The sequence below is a fragment of the Cariama cristata genome, unplaced genomic scaffold, assembly GCF_000690535.1.
Source record: "Cariama cristata isolate BGI_N322 unplaced genomic scaffold, ASM69053v1 scaffold9567, whole genome shotgun sequence".
Classification (NCBI taxonomy): Eukaryota; Metazoa; Chordata; class Aves; order Cariamiformes; family Cariamidae; genus Cariama; species Cariama cristata.
In genome coordinates, this window is record NW_009628325.1 from 12,165 (window position 1) to 32,247 (window position 20,083).

At 36.6% G+C, this 20,083-nt stretch overlaps 1 protein-coding gene across 3 annotated transcripts in view; it reads left to right on the forward strand.

Annotated features, from left to right (window-relative positions):
* Positions 1-260: 260 nt before the first annotated feature.
* MTM1 (myotubularin 1) overlaps positions 261-20,083 on the forward strand; it is a 31,760-nt gene continuing 11,937 nt past the window's right edge. Inside the window, exons 1-8 of one of the 3 annotated variants that reach the window (XM_009704766.1) lie at positions 261-335; positions 1,337-1,409; positions 2,946-3,040; positions 4,053-4,163; positions 5,095-5,196; positions 15,323-15,406; positions 16,649-16,798; positions 18,624-18,812. In XM_009704766.1, the coding sequence (XP_009703068.1) occupies positions 273-335; positions 1,337-1,409; positions 2,946-3,040; positions 4,053-4,163; positions 5,095-5,196; positions 15,323-15,406; positions 16,649-16,798; positions 18,624-18,812 (867 nt within the window). In that variant the 5' untranslated portion in view covers positions 261-272. Of the gene's footprint in view, positions 342-1,336; positions 1,410-2,945; positions 3,041-4,052; positions 4,164-5,094; positions 5,197-15,322; positions 15,407-16,648; positions 16,799-18,623; positions 18,813-20,083 lie in introns of all 3 variants that reach the window. The other 2 variants (XM_009704765.1, XM_009704764.1) reach the window with 2 other exon arrangements.

Consider the following 20,083-nt stretch of genomic DNA (forward strand, 5'->3'; position numbering starts at 1 on the left):
AAATACAGCTTGAGTCAGAATATTCCCTGTAATAAGGACCAACCCCAGAGCCAGTAAAGAATTTCTTGTTAGATTTGGATGCTTTTAAATAATGACCTTCAATTACAAGATATTGTGTAATTTTTTAAAATTAATAGTAACTTGCAAAGTATTTTTGGAAGCTCTTGATGTCTGCCTGTGGACTCCAAAGTCTAAAATCTCTCCTGTAAATAGCGTGTAGTCCAGGAGGAAGTTTACGTCTCCAATTCATGCTTTCTCCTCAGATACCCGTTATGGCCTCATCATCAACACCTAAATATAATTCAAACTCCTTGGAGAGTTCCTCAAGTAAAAGGGTGAGTGTAACTTTTTAAATGTTTTTTACGTCAGAGGTTCCGGAGATCATTATCTTCCATATTTGGGTAGAAAAATGAGTATTTGAATGATTTTTTTTCTTGAATGTATATACTTATTTTTATTGCTAAAATTCTAATGCGGTTAACTGAGTTGATTTAAATACCTTTCAGAGTGGATGGGCGAAATATTCTTTGTGTCACAAGTTATGAGAGCCTCCTTAAAATCGATTCTAATATACTTACTCTTATCCTTGCTTTCTACATTGAAATATTCTGTGACATTCTTGAAAATTTTTGGCACTTTGCCGTAGAAGGACTCTATACTGCAATTGATAAGTTGTACCTAGTTATGTTTGGCTGGTTCAGTTTTAGAATGTTCATCTGTAGTGGGAAATACATTAAAGCAATCTAAATGGCTTTCCCCTCTGCTTTTTGATGCTGTGTGGCTGAAGAAAATGTAACTTGTGTGCAAGAAAACGGAAACTAAGGTTTTATTTAGCTTTTTAAACATTTCTTCAGAAACAAATATTATTTTCTGTTGATCATTCTTAAAAACTACTGAATGTGGGAAAGTCACAAATGAGTAGTTTGTGTGTAATGATTGTGAGTACGTTGCTTAAGTGATTTAAGTTGATTTGTTCTCTCAAGCCCAGCATACTTGGAAAATTAAATGCACAAAACTTTCAGAGAACTTCCAGTATAGAATTTTAATTCCAATTTAATGCAAATATAATTAATTGTTTTTTTAGAAGGAGAAGGTCTAAAATGTGCTTATATTTCAGATCTGTTGAACCTTTAAATGTCTAAAAGCTGCAGTTTAGGTTAGTGGTGTGTGTTCCTGTTTTGGTTCAGTCTATTGATTTCTACTGTGGAAGAACCTATTCTTTCCCATGCAGAAATTACCTTTAAGTTTTGTTTTGGTTTGTTTGCTTTTTTTTAATCTGGAACTTGAAGGAATTGTAAATAAAATATGATGTACCAGTGTACTTCTCTTTCTTTAGGCTCTAAAGGATGGAACTAACTGGGAACAAAATGAAGAAATACCTCGTCTGCCAGGAGAGACTAGAGTTACAGGTATGAAGCTATGTAGCTACCTAATGCAATGTATGTTTTGGAGTCTGGCATATACCTGTGTCTTACTGGTTTGTTTCATAATTTGGACTGGTTTGGGCTAGGGGCGGGGGTAAGTCATGCTAAAATGTCATGAATTTTTTTAAGTAATTGCAATAGGGATTTTTTTATCACTTATCACAAATAACTTTTTAAGTCTTTAAAATCTTGGTTTCTGCACATGGCAGATCCTCCGATAGAAAGAAATTGCAAGTCAAGATGTGTCCTAATTGTATCTACACCCTAAGTAGCACGTGTCTAGTGATGAGAGCCCCTCCAGGCTTTCCAAAGTCAAGAGAATTCTGCATGCCATCCATTATGTATTGATATCTTGTACACAGGCGCGGAACCTTATCCAAAACTGTGACTGCCCTAAGTACAATCTTATGCTTCCTTGACACAACATGGCATGCACATAACCAGCATGCACTTGTTAGCCTTTACATATAGTGATGTGGTAGCATAAGGAAGATTAATGTATTGTGTACAGTGGTTTCTTATGTGATGGAGGCTCTTCCTGGAATGGAGCCTTCCACTCATAGAAGTTTGTGTTGAGGTACCAGAATTCAATGGAAAGTGGTCTGTCTTTTATTTGTAAAGCTTCTCCTTCCCCCCACCCGAGGATTTGTTAGGTGGGTTTGTAAACAGTGTCAGCTGAGGTGAGACCAAAGTGCTTCAGAGGAAGTAGTTATGCTTTTAATGAGGAAAGTTGTGGGGAAGGAATGAGGGAGAGAGTGTGGGACTAAGATGCATGTTTGATATGATCCTTGTGAATATTGTCTGTGCTTTGGGGCAGCACACTGGAAGGAGCGTGCTTGTTGTGGAAGGCAGATAAATAGATTGGGCTAAAGAAATGAATGGGCAGGGAGAAATAGGTGGTTTGTAGTGCTTCGCTTAAGTCTTTAGTGGCATTGCTTCAGTTAAATCTTTCTTTTTTGAGTAGTATGTGTTAGTACTTGGTTTGCTACTGTCCTTGGTGAAACACTGCTGATGGCCCTGCTGTATTTGATTGCCTGAAACTGAAATGTAATGTTTCTCTTCAGGATGGTGAGTTCCCTAAACACTTTACAACTTGAACTACATACTTCAATGCAGAATTGGTTACAGAGCACTGAAAGATGTAATAGTATCAACAGAAGAATGTATTTGTTTTGGGACAGTGAATAGACTTGTTCAGTAATCACAGAGAGGACTTCAATCTACTTGCTGTTGTATGTCCTGCCCTCTCCCACATAGTGTCAAAACAGAGAACACAAATGTAACTAGGGAAGGCTACTGAAATCTGCTGATTTTATTTGGACAAGTTTAGTATATGAAACTTTTACATTTTCTTAATAGTTCAAGTGGACAAAAATCAGATTTATTGCGTTTTGAATTCATTCATCTCTGAGTGGCTCTTATGAGTGCAGCTCTTTTTTTTAACTGCTACTTAGCTGATGCTGTCCTTATGTCTGATTTTTTTATTTTTGCAATCTTTAAGAAATGCTGCATTTCTTACAGACAAGGAAGTTATTTATATGTGTCCATTTAACGGCCCTGTTAAAGGAAGAGTATACATCACAAACTACAGGCTGTACCTAAGAAGTGTGGAAAATGTGAGTAATGTGTCACAATTACTTCTGTGGCATGAGTTGGCTTTTTAAACCCCCTTCCCTTCACCCCCACTGCCTTTGATTTGTTTTGTGGTCAGTTAATTTGTTCTAGTTTTGGCACATGTATGCTTGTGGAATTGCATGGGAGACTTTTCACTTGAAATGGTCTGTAGTGTTTGTAATAACCATGTCTTAATTGTGTAATGACTAAATAGTAATTGCCTCTGTGCCACTGAGAAATCCATATAAAAATGCAAGTTCTTTAAAGTTAAATGTGTTGTAACAGTGTCATTTTTGAATGGTAAAAATTACGGTTTAATCACACTGAACTGATACCTTTATCTTTTGTCTGTTGGAACTTTTTTGATAGCTGTTCCTTTTACACTTACTCTGTGATAGATCAAGGGCAGCAACTAATGATGTGCAGTAGTTCTTAAAATGGCTATCAGTAAACCAAGATTTCGATTGTCCTTACTGTTGGAAAAGAAAAATACTGTGATCAATGGAACCTTATGTGGATGCGGGAGTAATAGTTTGTTTGATAAGCAGCAACACGAAAGAGAATAAAATGTGTTTGTTATCTGTTTCATAATTTCTTTTTTAAATAAGGTTTTAGGAGTGTTGAACTGAGGGCTTTCTGATTGCAGCTAACTCTACTAGTGATCTCTCTTTCATTTGTTCTACTTTATTCTGTATATCAATAAAGCAGTCTTAGCAAGCAGAGGCAATCAGAAGTATGTAGCGAAGGCACCTTTTAGGCAGTTGCCACTTTTTCCCTGCATACTGTATTAGGCATGAAGTATTTTTGTTGCATGTTGAATTGGATGATGATCAAGGCTGTGGAGTGACTGTACAGACTTCATAACATGTTGGGAGGGGAGACTCAATCAAATGCAGAAACACACTTTTCCTTCCTGTATGTATTTCATGTCTGCTTTCTATTCTAGAATGCACAAGAACATTTTTCTTGAGTCTTTTAAGATTAATCTTTTCCTTACTCAAACTTTCCTTGCAGGATCCAGTTGTGACATTGAATGTTCCATTGGGCGTGATTTCAAGGGTTGAAAAGATGGGAGGAGCTTCAAGCAGAGGAGAGAATTCTTATGGATTAGATATAACCTGTAAAGTAAGACTTTCCAATAATGCAATAGGAAATGAAATCTAGAAGTTCCTTTTCTCACTGCTTACCTATTTATAGGAATGATAAAACACATGTTCCTCACAGCTAAATTTAAAAAGAGCTTTTTGAAACTGGACAGGGAAATACCTTTTGTATAAAGGGCTATTTAACTGTCCTCTCCGCATGCGAGGAGAGGGATTGGTCTTCCTTTCCGAATCACTAATTACAAGAGGTTTCGCACGGTAATCTTGTTTTAAGACATTATTCCTGCATTGGTTCATAATTTCATTTGTTCTAAAAGTAGTTTTTTTATAATCCTAAGATCTTCGAAGAACACTTAAAACAGTACTTAAAAAAGTAAGCTGTAAAGGCAGTGAAAAGTTTGTAACAGCTACCTCTGTTTTCTTAGTCTCACCAAAAAAATTGTTGCCACGAAAAAATACGATCATAGGGGAGTTCCCAGTGGATAATTGAGGATCCTTTATTTGACTCATTAATGGAGTGTGTATACCCGTTTGATTCTTAGTAGTTAATGCGCAAATTGCTCTTTTTTGACGTTAGTGATGAGAAAATAGCTAGGGACAATGTAGTCTAGACAGATTATTGGCAAGTTTTCATTTTGAAAACATAGAGTAAGTCCCATCCTGAAAACATTCAATAGCTTTTGAGACTTCTTAATGAATCAGATACAGTCATTTCTGATGGCTTTATGCCAAAGTAGTGTTTGCACCACACAGTGTGGTACTGTTTTATTTGTAGAATTCTTATGCTCTATCCTATTTTATGGGATAAGAAATAAAACTGAACATTCACAATGGTTTGAGGTGTGTTGCAAGCAGATTCTAAATCATGTTTAGTGTATAATATAGCATTTGTACATCAGATAAAAGTATCTTACTGCTTTGGTTCACTTAAAAAATAATGCCTTTGTTTTTAGGATATGAGAAATTTACGGTTTGCATTAAAACAAGAAGGGCACAGTAGAAGAGATATATTTGAAGTCCTCACAAAATATGCTTTTCCCCAGTCGCATAACTTGGTAAGTTACATCATTTATACTACATTTTTAAGACAACATTGAGTTGTCTTAATGCAAAGTTCTTACCAATTAACTTTAACTGTTTGACCTACTAATGGACATCATGGCTGCTTAACAGGTGTCAGCATAAAGTAAAGAGAATTAATGTTTTTATTTTGTACATTTACAATGCTTACATCTACGTATTTGTAAAATTATGGATGCTATATGATATACTTCAGATAAAGAACTGAGCACCTGTGATCCATACAGATTTCATTGCTTAGAGACTGCAACTTATCCTCCCTAATTAGGAAACATAGTAGTACATGCCTTACTTGATTTCTTGGAAATGTTAAACTATTGGGCAGTATCCAAGGCAATGATAAATATGAATCACCAAGAGTTTTACTTCAGGAAAAGAAGACATGGTAAGACAACGCTAGTTTTATTGATGAAACTGATGAAAAATATAACAGGCAGCTAATATAGTAATGAATTTACACAGATTTATTTCAGGTGGGAAAAAAAAACTTATAGAAGAAATTGAGTGGCAATGATGTTAACTAGCCATTATCTTCTGTTTCTTTGCCAAAATCTGTATACTGTGCTTGGTGTGGATCGTTTTGACATGTCTTTAGTAAATGCTTTATTTTGTCTTTTGTAAAAATCAGTTTACATTTTATTGCAGTGCTTTCATTTAGGATAATTGTATAAGAGCTATCCTCACAAAATGTTGAAGGGTTCTGCTATGAATTGTTAAGAACTTTGTTCAGAGAATTGTTGAGTATATGAGACTGCAGCAAGAATCTTACTTCCTTCTCTGAAGATACATGTCAATCAATGGGCTATATTCTATAAACATTTAATTCTTTAAAACTTTTTTCAGAAATTTTGCATTCTTTATGTGAACGGATGTGGAATGAAAGGATAAGAAAAAAATAAATGCTTTTGCTTAGAGTATTTTGTAGTGTTGATGAATAGGTTTTAAGAAATGAAACTGAGATTTCTGCATTTGGATAGGTGTGAGGAATTGTACTCACAAAGAAAACTGTTGTATAAGTGAATATATCTCTAATACTACTGCTGGCATTTTATGCATCTTACAACAGAGTGATTGAAAGCTTAACAGGATATATGGACTTTGAAAGGATGATGGAAAAGAGAGAGAAAGCTATATGTAGAAATAGCAAATTACAGAGAAGTTAAGGTCACAAGGGGCTTCTGGACATCATCTGGTCCAGGCTTCTGTTGCAAGTAGACCCTTAGATTAGGTTATCCAGGGAATGGTCAAGCCTAGTCTTGAATGTTTCCTGCAAGGTAGATTCCATCATGTCTCTGGGCAATCTGATCCCATATTTAATTGCTCTCATGGTGAAGAATTTTATTTTTCCTTACATTGAGGACCTGTGTGGATTTGCATGTAGTGAATATGGACAAATTAAGTTGTAAGTGACTTAGAGTCTCTTGTGGTTCTTTTTTATGGTGTCCAATCCAACTACAGTGCTTGAATAACATGGTGATGAGGACTTTTGTATTAGGTTTTGTTATCCAAAAAGATCTAGTGTTCCTGTCTAGTGATGGTAGTGAGTAATGTGTGGAGTAGTACTCTTCCTGCTTTATTTGTTGCACCTGTTGAACGTAGTAAAGCTCCTCATTACATGGCCTGTCCCATTTTGAATGTAAGTTGCCAATAAAAGTTACACTCAATAACAAAAGGCTCGGTCAAGGCAGAGGCAGTTTTGCCTTCAGATTCAGTAAAACACAAATCTTGGGAAGATAGTGACAATATGGAGAATGGCCATACTTTATGTCTCTTAGCTATGGCTGAAGCAGGGTATAACTGTTAGAAATTATGATTACTTTGAAGTGAAATAAAGTGAGCCTATATCATATCATGAAGTTGCACCTGTCCTTATTTTCTAACATCACAATGTGGATGAGCCCTTAACTTTAAAATGAGCTAAGCAAGTGTGTGATATTTTTGGTGTGCTTTCACCATATTTCAGCAAGCAGTTTAAATCGATACTGCCAAAGGAGGGCATTTCCTACCTCGTTGTTCATTCCTGCCTTGGTTTTCCCTGCATGAGTTTGAGGGTGCATGATGAACCAGATAGGGAACTGAAAGAGACTAATGCTAAACAAGGAGAAAAAAATAAAAACTTTACCCTGAGTCATTTCCTCAATCATTTCCTCAATCTTGTTAGCCCAATGTCAGCCTTTGGAGCTGATCCTAAGCAAGAACTTTTAGAGATGCCTTGCTTCCGTTTTCATGCTATACCATTCTCTGACAAATGGATGGTAAATACAACCCAAAACATTATTTCTGAGCGGAGTGTAGTTGTGTACTTGTTTTCAAGATTTTTTTTTTTCTTTCTCCATCACCATTGGGCTTGAGGCATCTATGGGTGGATGTGAATGAAGAGGAATGATGGGACTGCCTCTTTCAGTGGCTGCTTAGAACAAGATTTCATTGTCTGAATATGACAGTATATCTGGGCTATGCATACCTGCCTTCTCCTTTGAATGTAAGCTAACACTCTGACCATGCAGGCAGATCCATCAGGGAGATCTTTTATAAAGAATGTGCTGTGGTTTCACATGACAGCTGGGTGGAGACGTGACAGCTGGGTGGAGACGGCAGCCCTCTTCTGCTCAAATGCTGAGCTCTTGCTTTTCTCTGGTCTCCTTCTCTCTGCGTTCCAGCCATGTGGTTGATTATTCCTCTTAAACCAGACCGAGAGTTGTATAATCACCAAGTAAGCCATTGTAGCACAAAATATTCTGTTTTCAGATTTAGTCTAGTGCCACTTTTAATAATTTGAGGAGATCTGGTGTGAAATCAGTATGCATCAGAACCAGTGCAAGAGAGGGCATGTGAGTGGAACAGGGAGTAGGCAGGAGAGAAAAGAGGGATGTCTTATTTTTAGCAGTGTTAAACTGGTAGTTTTGCTCAGACCACCTTGTGGAACTGCATCCTTGATCTTCAGCTGGTTCAAAAACGGATACTTGTGCAGCTATGCAGTGGAAAGAAGGCATCATCAGAAAAATAAAGGTCCGGTCCTGATTTTTATCTGTATTTTTATATTTTATGTCAGATTTTTATCTGACTGGTTTTTATCTGTAGTGGAACTATATCCTTAGAACTGATCCTAAGCAAGAACTTTTAGAGATACCTTGCTTCTGTTTTCTTTATGCTATACCATTCTCGGACAAATGGATGGTAAATACAGCCCAAAACATTATTTCTGAGTGGAGTGTACTTGTTTTCAAGATTTTTTTTTTTCCCCCTCCATCACCATCCCAACAGCAGTGTTTGAGAACCTATAATAAATCACAGGTCTGTTTGCAACTGTTCATCAGTGTCTCGGCATTGTCCTATGTGCTTACTTTTAGAAGCTAATTCTTGTCTCTCTCCAGTTTGAGCACAGGTTGGGTTCAGATCTCCTTGAATCAATAACATAATGTAAAATCTTGATAGCTCATCTGACTGACAGCTTAGTTGATATGGAACAAACAGCTACTATCCATAATCCTCTGTTGCATTTGCAAACTTGTGCTAATTGAAAGAAAAATGTTGCTGAAAGTATTTTTTTAAAAGTTAAAACAGCAACAACAACAAAAAAACCCCCAAAACAAAAAAGCCCAAACCCCCCAAAATTTAATGTTTGTAGTACCACTCAAAAGATGAGATATGTTTAGTGTCTGTAGTTTAATTTCTGCCTAGCAGCTGCTTCACTTCCTGATCTTATTGTGAAACTACACATCATCATTTTTGTAAGATTATTTGCCACCATAATACCTGCATGATACATGTTTATTTCTAACCATGATAGCTCTGTGGGAATGCCAGTTTTGATGGGAGACACTGGTAGTCATGCTGTGTGAGTTTGACCTCTCCCACTCCTGATGTAGCTCGTTATCCTGGTAATTTCAAATGTCTGAGAGTCAGATCATGCCAGTGTTGCTGTTGGATCCACAAAGATGATTTTAGATGGCAGTGAGGCCTGGCATAGATGCCTGTCTGATGGAGCGCCTGATTTTGCAAAAAACATCTTGACTTAAAGGTTCATTCTGAATGACTTATGTCAGTCTCTGTGCAATAGTGATGTAAAGTTACCATATTCACAAATGATCAGAAGTTAATTACGTGAATACTACAATGTCTGATCTTAGTTTTTAGATGAACAGGTAAGATGTAACTGGCTGAGTTGTAGTAATGGCATATTAAAGGCAAGGATAGTGATTTCTTTATTTTTAACCACACTGAGAAACTGGCAGCCTTTTCTGCTGAGTAAAAGCCTAGTAATTTATAATATATGAAAAGCATAAACCAGTAACTTAGAAAAAACAATCTACTTTCTTTGAGTGTGTGTAACACCTTCTTGTTCTAGTTTTGCTGCTTTCTTCTTTTGTAATGTATAAAGATTGGTCAAATATTTAATAAATTGTATATATGTTATATGCTCATGTACAAGCAGAACATGTATTTATGCACTATGATTCCATAAATAGAGTAAATATATAACTATTTGTAAATAGACTGCTTGCCAAACTGTATTGTCAGGTTGCAGCTGCTCTCTCCTTTATCGTGCAGAACTATTTTGTTGTGAGCAACCAGTGGGTCATATATTATTTTTGTGTGCAAAATTGTGATGATAAATTGAATGTTGAAGGCAAGCACTTCGTCTGTAGGAGGACTGAAAAAGAGACTGTGTGTGTTGAAAAAGACTGTGTGGGTTAGCACCTGCAAGGAAGTAAACAGAATTATTTGCACAATGAAGCATAAAAAGTAGCTTACCAAAATGTTAGGAGATTTGAAAGCCTTTTTAAAAGTGAAGTAGTAGCCTTCTGCTTCAAGTGAAGCAGTGGTCTTCTGGTTTTAGGCTATGGATCTATAATGAAATCCCTACTTCTGTTCTATGCAAAGAGGCTTTAATTTGCTTTTGCAAAAATCTTAACTGATGTATATGTCTTACTTGTTTTTAGCAACTACAGGTATTGGTAAGTCACAAGCCTTGCACTCCGTAAGTTTGCTGAGTGGTGCTTTACTAGACATTTTTGTTAATTTCTTACCTCTTTAATGCTTTCCTTGATTTCTTCTTTCTATTTCCCATGGCAGCTGAAAAGAATTTGAAACTGATTTTTAATTTGTTGATAGACTAATAGGAATTGATGGGCTTCCATCAGACATGTAGCAGTAATCTCCGTCAAACTTAGAACAGATGTGGTCAGTGCATTGGAAGTGATTGCAAACTATCCTGCTTTGAATCCCAGATGTGAGATAAAACCAGTAATCAGTATAACTTAAGGTAAATCTATGCTTTATTCAAGTGGCTTTCGGCTAGCTGGTCTCAGTGTTGGGAGGAGGGAGGCCAGCTCAGGCTCACTGCCTGAAACACTGGTTGATTGAGCGGGTAGTCTACCTGAAACTTGTACTGTTGCTTGTCAGTATCCAACCAAACCAATGTAGAGTTGGCTCAGGTATACCTGTACAAACCACAGTTATGCTTTCTGATTATATGTTCATGATTTTAAAAAGCCTGTTCATGATCTAAAAAAACCTAAACCACACTTACTTTACAGCAATATTGCTCTGAACCTGAATGTCTCTTGTGTGTAAGTTTTATGTTTTTATATTTCCAACCATTTTTGTCAAATTTGGACATGTCTAATGAAGCTGCAGTTGATTTAATTCCGGGGAAAATAGGCTGGATGCAATAGGAGCTGTGGAGAAGTGCTTTTTGTTGGAGAGGCAGGTTTAACAACAAGAGAAGGGAATGGAATTTTGTGTATGGAGGGAAGAAAGAAATGAGTGGAGGTTAGGGTGGAGGCTGAGAGTACCTTAAGTATTGTTTGGGGAGAAGGAGGGTTTACCAGGAATGTACTGTAGACGTGGAGGGAAGGAAAGATGTGTGAAGAAGGCATGGAGAGGAACTGGCCAACTTCTTATTATATTCTGATATTTGAAAGGCTTGCCTGTGTGCGTAACAATGCACTGAGAGAGGCTGGCAGAGCTTTTCTGCTTTGTGGAGTCATGCGATTCCTATAGCTGGTCATGTAGTTTGCTTCTCCGACCTTCCTCTGCCTTCCACGCTCTGAAGGATATAAATACACACCCAGCTGGTCCATACTAAATGCCTGTGGGCAGTGAAGTGACTTCCCTGTTTTCATCCTGACACGAGAGGGGTGTGTGTATGTGAGGGGCACTAATACGAAGGAACTTATATCCACAAGGAACAAAGCTGTGTATTTTTACTAATATAGCACCTCTCAAATTTTTCATCAAGTGATATGAGAACCTATGCATAATATGTTGTAAATGGCATAATTTTTTTCTGTCCCATTTGCCTGCTGCACTGTAGAATTGCATTCAGATTACATGCACTATGATGTGAAAGCTTCAGCAGTGTTAAGTTAATCAAGACATACAGATACAAACATACGGCATTTAATCTGTAAGCTTGGGTTATTTAGAACAAAAGTGGAAATATGTGGATTCTTAGTGCAGATGTGAAGCTTACCTGAACTATAACAAATCCTTCTGGGATCTAAATACGTATTTATCACATTGATTTGTTCACTGTAATGGGGTTTGTCAATTTGGTGCATCAGAATAATAAAGGTCCAATTCAACAAAAAATGTTATTCAATAGAAATTACTTCACGTTGCTCTTTATAGCCTTCTGTTTCTAATAAATAAGTAATGTACAAATGTGTGCTAAATATGGCTTGTACTGACACAAGTAAGAAAATACAAATGTATCCAAGCATATATCTTATGTTTGCTTAAGTATATGATTCTTAGTATTAAAATGGTTATAAATATGAGTAGCTTTTTACACTGAAGTTGAAGCGTAGTTTGAAATTAAATAGAACTATATGAAAGGAGTATAAATGTATGTGGAGTTTTAACTACATGTTCTCCTACTCTGACTTTTCTGCTGTGTCATATTAGAATACGTGGAGGGATACAAATTTTACTTTCCTCTAATGAGCTGCTTAAGTGGATGTGAATGTACGAAGATCGGAAGTTGAGAAATTACTTTAAACTGTATATTGTTGAATGACACTGTGATATGATTGTCAGTGGAAAACGAAGCATTTTTACTCTTTGAAACTGCTTTATATATTGCTTTGTATATTTTGTTGTGAGAGACAGGCCTAAGGTAGAGTGGGGATGTTGCTCTATTTTGGACTCAAGCGTTTAGCCTGGACTAAAGTTCAGGCCATCTTCACAGAATATTTCAATACTTGAAATACCAAGTCTTAACTGAAAGGCCATTGGGGGTGGTGGGGTTGGGATTCAGATCTTTAATCTGTTTTGTACAATGAGTAGGACTTTCAGTAGTAACCAGATTAACTGTACAGTCTGTATACAATGTGCACATATAAATGTGTGTATATAAATTTTTGTTATAATTTAGTCAACTCTTGCAGAAGAAAAATAATTTTTAGTCTTCAGGTTATTAAATACTGTCCTTGGAGTATACTTCAAGAGTTTTCTCTGAATTGCTTATATAAAAATCTAAGTCCAAACTTTCCTCCATACACCTTCATGTTCATTGTAGTGTTCTGTTATTTGTTAGACTTCAGATTTTTGCTGGTTGATCCATGCTACTAATGATTTTTTTTTTCTTAAGCATTGTAGGAAGCATTTGCACTACCTGGAATGTCAACAGAACAGATGAAGCTAATTGTCAGCTTTAGTAGTTGTGGGTTGTGAGACTGAAAGCTTTTGTAGCAGATGTGCTAAAGCTGCTGTAGCTAAGTGTGTTAAATGAAACATGCTGTACATAGTAGGGCATTGTTCTTTTTCTGAAAGGATTCTGTCCATCCCTTCCTCATGTATAGTAAATTTAACACTGTTTTTTAAAAGATGAAGACAAAATACACTTTTCAATCTGATTTCTTGTGGATTATTTTGTAGGTGACATGGACAGCATAGCTGCCATTTGTTTATTTCTAGTTTGGAGCAGCACCTTCTTTATTAGTAAAATCTTCTATGCAACAGCTATCACAGTGTGCTGTAGTAAACTCATGTATTTTACTTATCGGGGCTTAAGCTGGGTAATTTTTAAGTTCTCACCAGGAAGCTTGCAATACGTGGCAACTTAAATCATATTCCTGGCTTTGAGACATCTTTTAAGTGATCTGTTAGGATTCCAGTGTTTCTGTTTCCTACTGTTAGAAGATTCTCCTTTGTCTCTTGTTCCTTGGTGAATTCTTAGCATAGTTGCTCTTCGGGTTATAGCACATTCCTTTGGGGAGGAGGGGATGGTTCTTGTGTGTAGCTATTTACTAATAGTTCAGCAAATCAGTTTCATCTACTGCTTTAGATAGTGATATTCCTGTTTTGTTGTATTCCTCGTTGGCAATTAAAACAAGCAACCTTTTTCAGTCTTTCTGCTTAGTGTCTGATACTTGCATCTACTTCTAATGGAATGGGTTTTTTTTTCTGATACAGTTGATGTCCACCTCTTTCCTTTCCCTTTCTTTATCTCTGTCCCCCTTGATAGCAGTTTACTTAGTCAAAAGAATCCATAATGTTTACTTACACTGAAGGCCTACCCCTTTAAAATGGTCAAAACAGTCAGAAAACACAACTTGGGAATGCATTGTTTACTTCTGCAAACTTACCAATGAATGTACTTGCTCTAAAATACTGATGTAACTTAAAATTCCAGTTTCTAAAACCAGTGGGATAAAGTATCTTGTGTGAGCAGTAACTTACTTTTTAAATACTTGTTGATTTGAAATACATGAGGAAAAAAACCTCTCCTTTTGGAGGGTTTCACTTTTGTGTTTTGATTAGAGCTGTTCACTGTTTAAACCATTGTAACATATTAGACTAAAGAGAATTGCCGTAAGCCGTTAGGGTCTGCCTTTGTAACATCTAAAGAAACCTCCATCTGGGCCTGTGGTGCACTTATGAAACATTCCCTTACCTCTGTTGATATAATCATGACACCTTAGAACCACGATTTTTATTTATTTTTTTTTCTTGCTTGCCAGGGTTTCTGTATTTCTGCTTAGTTCAGGTCTGCGCCTGTGAAAATGATGTAGATTTGGGATGTTCAGTTTAGCAGTCAATTTCTTGGTTTAGTGTCTTTGAATAACTAGGAGACTTTCAGCTTTTTTGTTACAAAAGAGCTATGATGGGCTCTTGAATGCTTTCTGCTCTGGCTGCTGTTGCTCAGTTAGCTGAGGACAATACATTCTCTTCTGCCTTTTTTTGTGGTTGTTTTTTTTTTTAAAGCAACTTGGTTTCATGCGCCAGTTGGCATCTGAAGAATTTGTAAGCCACCAAAATCACTTTTCTCAATGAAGGAGATTCTTAAAATAAACATTACTTTTGCCTTCATCATAAACTGTAAAAACAAACCAAGGAAAAAAAGGGTTAGTTAGGTAATATAGCCCACTTGGAATTGGTTGAAAGGAGAAGGAAGCTAAAAGGTATGTGGAAGGTGTCAGAATCCTGGGTGGTGATGCTGTGTTGTATAAATGAGTCTTGAGAGTGAGCAACAACGCAGGAGTAAAAGTAGATAGTGTAACCTGCTAGCAACATATTTTTTTTCATTTTCAATGGCAGCTTCTTAATTTTCATGGAGTTTTACTGTAAACTGGATTTCTGTTAGTAAGGATCAATTGGGGAGGGGATGCAGAAAGAAGGCTGCTTCATAATGGCAATGCACAGCAATTAAAACCTTTTTATACTTTCAATTTAGAATCTAGTGTATTATGTAGTAATTGCAGCTGTACCTATTGGAGAAATTTTGATGAGAAGACAGTTTATTTGGTGAGGATGTGAAATATGGGAAATAAACTGATATAAGCTATCTTAAAACATTTCAACCTACTGACAGTAAAAAAAAAATGCAACAGTTTAAGCTTTGTAACTTTTATTATTTTGTCACTTCTTGTTTTAACTATTGTCACATTTTCATTATTTCATTAGCAGATCTGTATTGTTTGTTACTTCTTGCTCTTTGCTTTAGAGTCTTAATCAGATTTAAATGGAGAGGATTGGGCTGGCATGGAAGTCAGTCCTATTTTGTGGAGGGCATTAGGGTATAACTGATGATGAACCCTCATATTTGCCACTTTCAGTCAGTTTGATGTAATAAGCTTCTTTTACATCCTACAGCTTTTTTTTGCATTTGTAAATGAAGAAAAGTTTACTGAAAATGGATGGATGGTTTACAATCCAATGTCCGAATACAGGAGACAAGTGAGTTATTAAAGTTGCAGTTGCCTGGTGCTTTCATGTCTGACAACTTACATAGAGGAGTTATTGTTTGTACATTTCTCTTACCAGCTTTTTTGCGGGGGGGAGCTGAGAATGGGAGAAGATGGAAATACAACTTGAAAAAAAGTAAAGAAAAGAAATAAACCACTGGAACCTTTAAAAAATTAGAATGTCACAGGAAGGTAGTCTTTACTCTTTGAAGGAAGTTATTGATGCCTCTTACAATGTGCCACTGTTAAGTGAGCGGGGGCAGGGAGAATGTGACAAATATGAAACTACAGTATCCTAAACATAGATTTGGTTTGGTCTTTGATTTGGTCTACTTCTTCCTGAAGTGAAGAAAAAAAAAAAAGAGCAGCTTCTTTTAGAAACACATTGCTTTACAGAAGTTAGTTATATGTCTATCAGTATTCTACCTTGCTCTTTAAGTGATTTTGGAAAAATGTCAATGAAAGAGGATGATACATTTAATTTAAAAATGTCTTTTAGACAATTTATTTTTGCTTTAAATATGAAATTTTTAAAAAAAAGCAAACAATAAGGACTTCCTTAGATATTTCCCCCCCTCCATAGTTTTTTGATTCAAGGGTTAGAGGCCTAACATCCAAAAAAGATAAAATACAAACACCCACACAAACCCCAGTGTGCATGTGTCAGGCTTATCAGTCTTTCTCAGTTTCCTGGCTGCTGTTTGTGAAATGCCTTGCTGAGCAGACTGCAACTAAAAGTTATTGTTTCTCAGTAAGAAAGCTACCCTGAATCTTATTTTTAACGTGAAGGTAGCATCAGGCTACAGGGAAGAAAAGTCGAGATGAGACTTCCTCCAGTTGTCTTCTTAGGACCATAGTCTCTTTTCAGCAGGCAAAATGTAAAGGCAGAGCTTTGAGGGAGGAGAGAAGGCGGTTTTCTTTCCTCAATCCCACAGTTAAAGAAACACATCTACTAGTTTTAATCATTGTTTTGAAACTTCTTGTGGGAATAGAATTGTGTATGTAAGACTGTGAGATAGCTGTGCAGTGCTTAAGGCTGTCAGTCTATCAACAATGAACTATTTTGTATGGTCTTGTAATCTTTTTTTCTTCTATTGTTTTGAAACAGTACTATAGTTAGGTTAAATTGATAGGTTGTTGCCACCATGTGGCCATAATGTCATGTAAAATTCAAGAGCAGAATTATTATTTGTACAGCCAAAAATACATTGAAAAACTTTGTGTTACGTTTTAGGGACTGCCTAATGAACGGTGGCGAGTAACTTTTATTAATGAACATTACGGACTGTGTGACACATACCCATCACTCTTAGTAGTGCCATATAATGCAACAGATGATGATCTCAAGAAAGTTGCTGCCTTTAGGTCCCGAAATAGAATCCCGGTGAGTATTATGTGACAAAAGTTACCTTATAGCATAGCTAGTTTTAAGTATGCATCCAAGCAACTTTTTGCTGAACATGACATAGAGGATGCTTTTTTTGGAAATGGTTACAGCAAAATAGTTTTGATTGGCTGGTGGTTTTTACTGCTTGAAACTAGTGTCTTGGCCAAGCCACATTTCCGTTTTTCCCCCACAACAATCACCCATTCCAACTTTGTTGGTTTTAACTTGACTTTTCTAGTAACAACTGCCAACATTGCAGATTCCCTTTTCTTAATGAAGTATGAGCATTAGACTGCCATCTGTACTGGTTTGAGGACTGTTGTTGGATGCAAATAAAAAGTGATAGCAAATGTTATCCTTCTGTAAGCAAGCCACATGGCATTTAAACATAGTTCGAATGGTCAGTCTTAAAATAAGACCTCATGCATAGTCTCTAGTGAATTCTTGGGCTTTTTAGTTCTTTAAATTGGGCTGTGGAATTTAAGATAAACCCATTTGACTTTTTGGATATATTTCTGTAACTAAAATTCTCTGAGGTAAGAGAATTTTTATGTATCAGCTCTTTACAGCACAATAGAAAAATATTAAATTCTATCACAATACAATCTGTTTTAACTAATATTTCATTTTGGCAAACTCAGAAGAGGTGCTAGATTCTTAGCCAGAATCAGAAAGCTGCCTTGAATCTCAGTTAATTTCAAACAGATTCAAAACTCAATATGATAAAATAATGATTAGATATGGTATTTACTGACAGGCTAGGCCTATAATCATAAATTTACTATATACACACACATATGTATAATGTTTATAAAATATATATGTTAAATATATAGTGTGTGCATGTAGTTCTTATAACCTAGCTGTATCTTGTCTGTCATGTCAAAATTTATGACAGGGCTTTTGTATGCCTGTACAGTGAAAGTAATTTCCTTGGCAATAGTAATTTTATTTGTGTCAGGAAATAACCAATGATACTCACCCGCACACACACTGACGGGTCTCGTTTCTAGATACACAACTAAGAGTTGTATTTCAGCAGTGAATACTTTCAGAGGATTTTTTTTTTTTTTTTGGAACTCTGATGTTCTTTCACTGTGTAACCCACAACTTTCAGGGGAGAATATGGTTTCTTAATATTCTTCAACAGTGAAATTGGAGTTTTTGCCTAGTTCTTGGGGTGCTTCTCTTTAATCTTTTGTACTGCAATCAGTTCCCTGGGCCGCTCACTATCTCTTGTTTGTGGTAAGTCCCCTCTGGCTCAGAAGAACAACAAAGGCAGCATGCACTCTGCTCCAGTGCCTCCTCTTTGTAAAGAGGACTGAGGAACAAAATGTACTGTAAAGAGGAGAAACATTCAAGGTGCTGCAGAAAGGTTCAACTTCCTTTCCTTATCCGAAAAAAGGGAAAAGTTGTTCTTGTAGAATTGGAGCATCTTAGTCACCGTTTCTACAATGAGTTCGTTCGTTCTGAATTGTGTCTTAGTTTCAGCAGGCATTGCTATATTTGTTTCCAGTTTGCTTTCCAGAATTATTTGTGCAACCTAAGAGTTGTAGGAAAATAATAAAATACACTGGATTATATAGGTAAGTATAATTTCAGTAACAGTTAAATACATCAGAGAATGAACTCTTTAAAAAGATTATTGTTAAATTTTATGAGACTAAACTGGAAGCAGTTGAGATGTCTGGGGATTATCTTTTGAAGAAATAAAAAGTGTTAATTTTCATACTATCTATTTTAAAGAATGTAACTTAAATTTTAAAGTTATGATTTTTTAATAACATGTATTTCTTCCAATGTATTTTTGACATGTGACTAGGTTCTGTCATGGATTCATCCAGAGACTCAAGCTGTTATTATGCGCTGCAGTCAACCCCTTGTTGGAATGAGTGGGAAGCGGAATAAAGATGATGAAAGATATCTTGATATCATCAGAGAAGCTAATGGGCAGATCTCAAAACTGACCATCTATGATGCTAGGCCCAATGTCAATGCAGTCGCAAACAAGGTAAACAGATGCTAATGGTCTTATTTGTGAAGGGGAGTGGGGAGGAGACTTAGTTTGAAGTTTTGTGTGAGGATGTTTTTGGGAACAGTAGTAGTCCTAATGGAGATGAATTTACATAATCAAGTACATATTTACATAATCAAATACTGAGACTCAAGACCATGAAAGGACATGAATGCCTAAAGCAGGTCATAAGCAGGGTCTCAGGACCATATGCAGATTTCCAGGCATGTTTTACGCTGTCTGTTATCAGTCAAGCACAGATCTTAGCATGGGACTGAAATCAGATGAGACTACACTCTGCACTGTGAGGTAGACGTAGGCTTAGCTGTAGAGTGTGTCCTCTGTGGGAATGACATGCCACCTCTGTGCAAGCCGCAGCTCTGCTTCATATCCTCTGGGAAAATTCTATCCTGGAAAGGCTGTGTGCATAAAGCCAAGCCCACTGATAGCCATGCTTTGTTTAGTTCTTCCTAACAATTACATGAACCACTTCAGACCTATGCAGACATAAGCAAATAAAGAGAAAGTGATGAATAAGTTAATTTGGGAGTTTGCACTCTAAACAGCAGTATGAGTATAATCTTGCATACCTAGATACCTATTCTTCCCTAGGTGTCTGTAGTTGGTAAGTACAATAACAGAAGTAGTGTTTCTGTTTGACGAAGTGACCATTTCTTCGCTAATCTGTGATCAAAGCCTAAATGGGACCAGAATCATAGAACAGACCAGGTTGGAGGGGACCTGGAAAGATCATCTGATCCGGCCTGTCAAGAAGAAAAGGTCTCCCTGTGCTTTGATTGCCCCTCTGCCCCCCCTCAGCTCTGGTGGGGACCAGATTGTTCAGGCATACTCAGATAATGCCAGTCACAGTGTGTCAGTGTTCTGTTTGGTGTAGAGCACAGCAGACATGGACCTGTTCCATGTTTATATGAAAAACCTAGTTAGGGAGAGGCACTGAAGGACACAAGTTTGATGCTTTCTTTATATGAGACTGTACCAGCTTCACTCCCTCCATGTCAAGGATAATCACTTACACACTAAACTTCAAGCACAAATGAAGTGGACATGCTCTTCAGTACTTACTAGTGAAGTTGTGTGTCTGCACAGCAACGAGCATGAGAGCTATGAGCTCAAGAGGGTTTGAGATCTTAATGAAATGATAAGTGTGCTTATCTGGGAGAAAAGGAATTCTAGCTTCTGAATAGTTTTTTGGCACAAAATGAACACTAATTTAGTGTTTGTGCTGAAAGGAATATGAAATGGTAAAA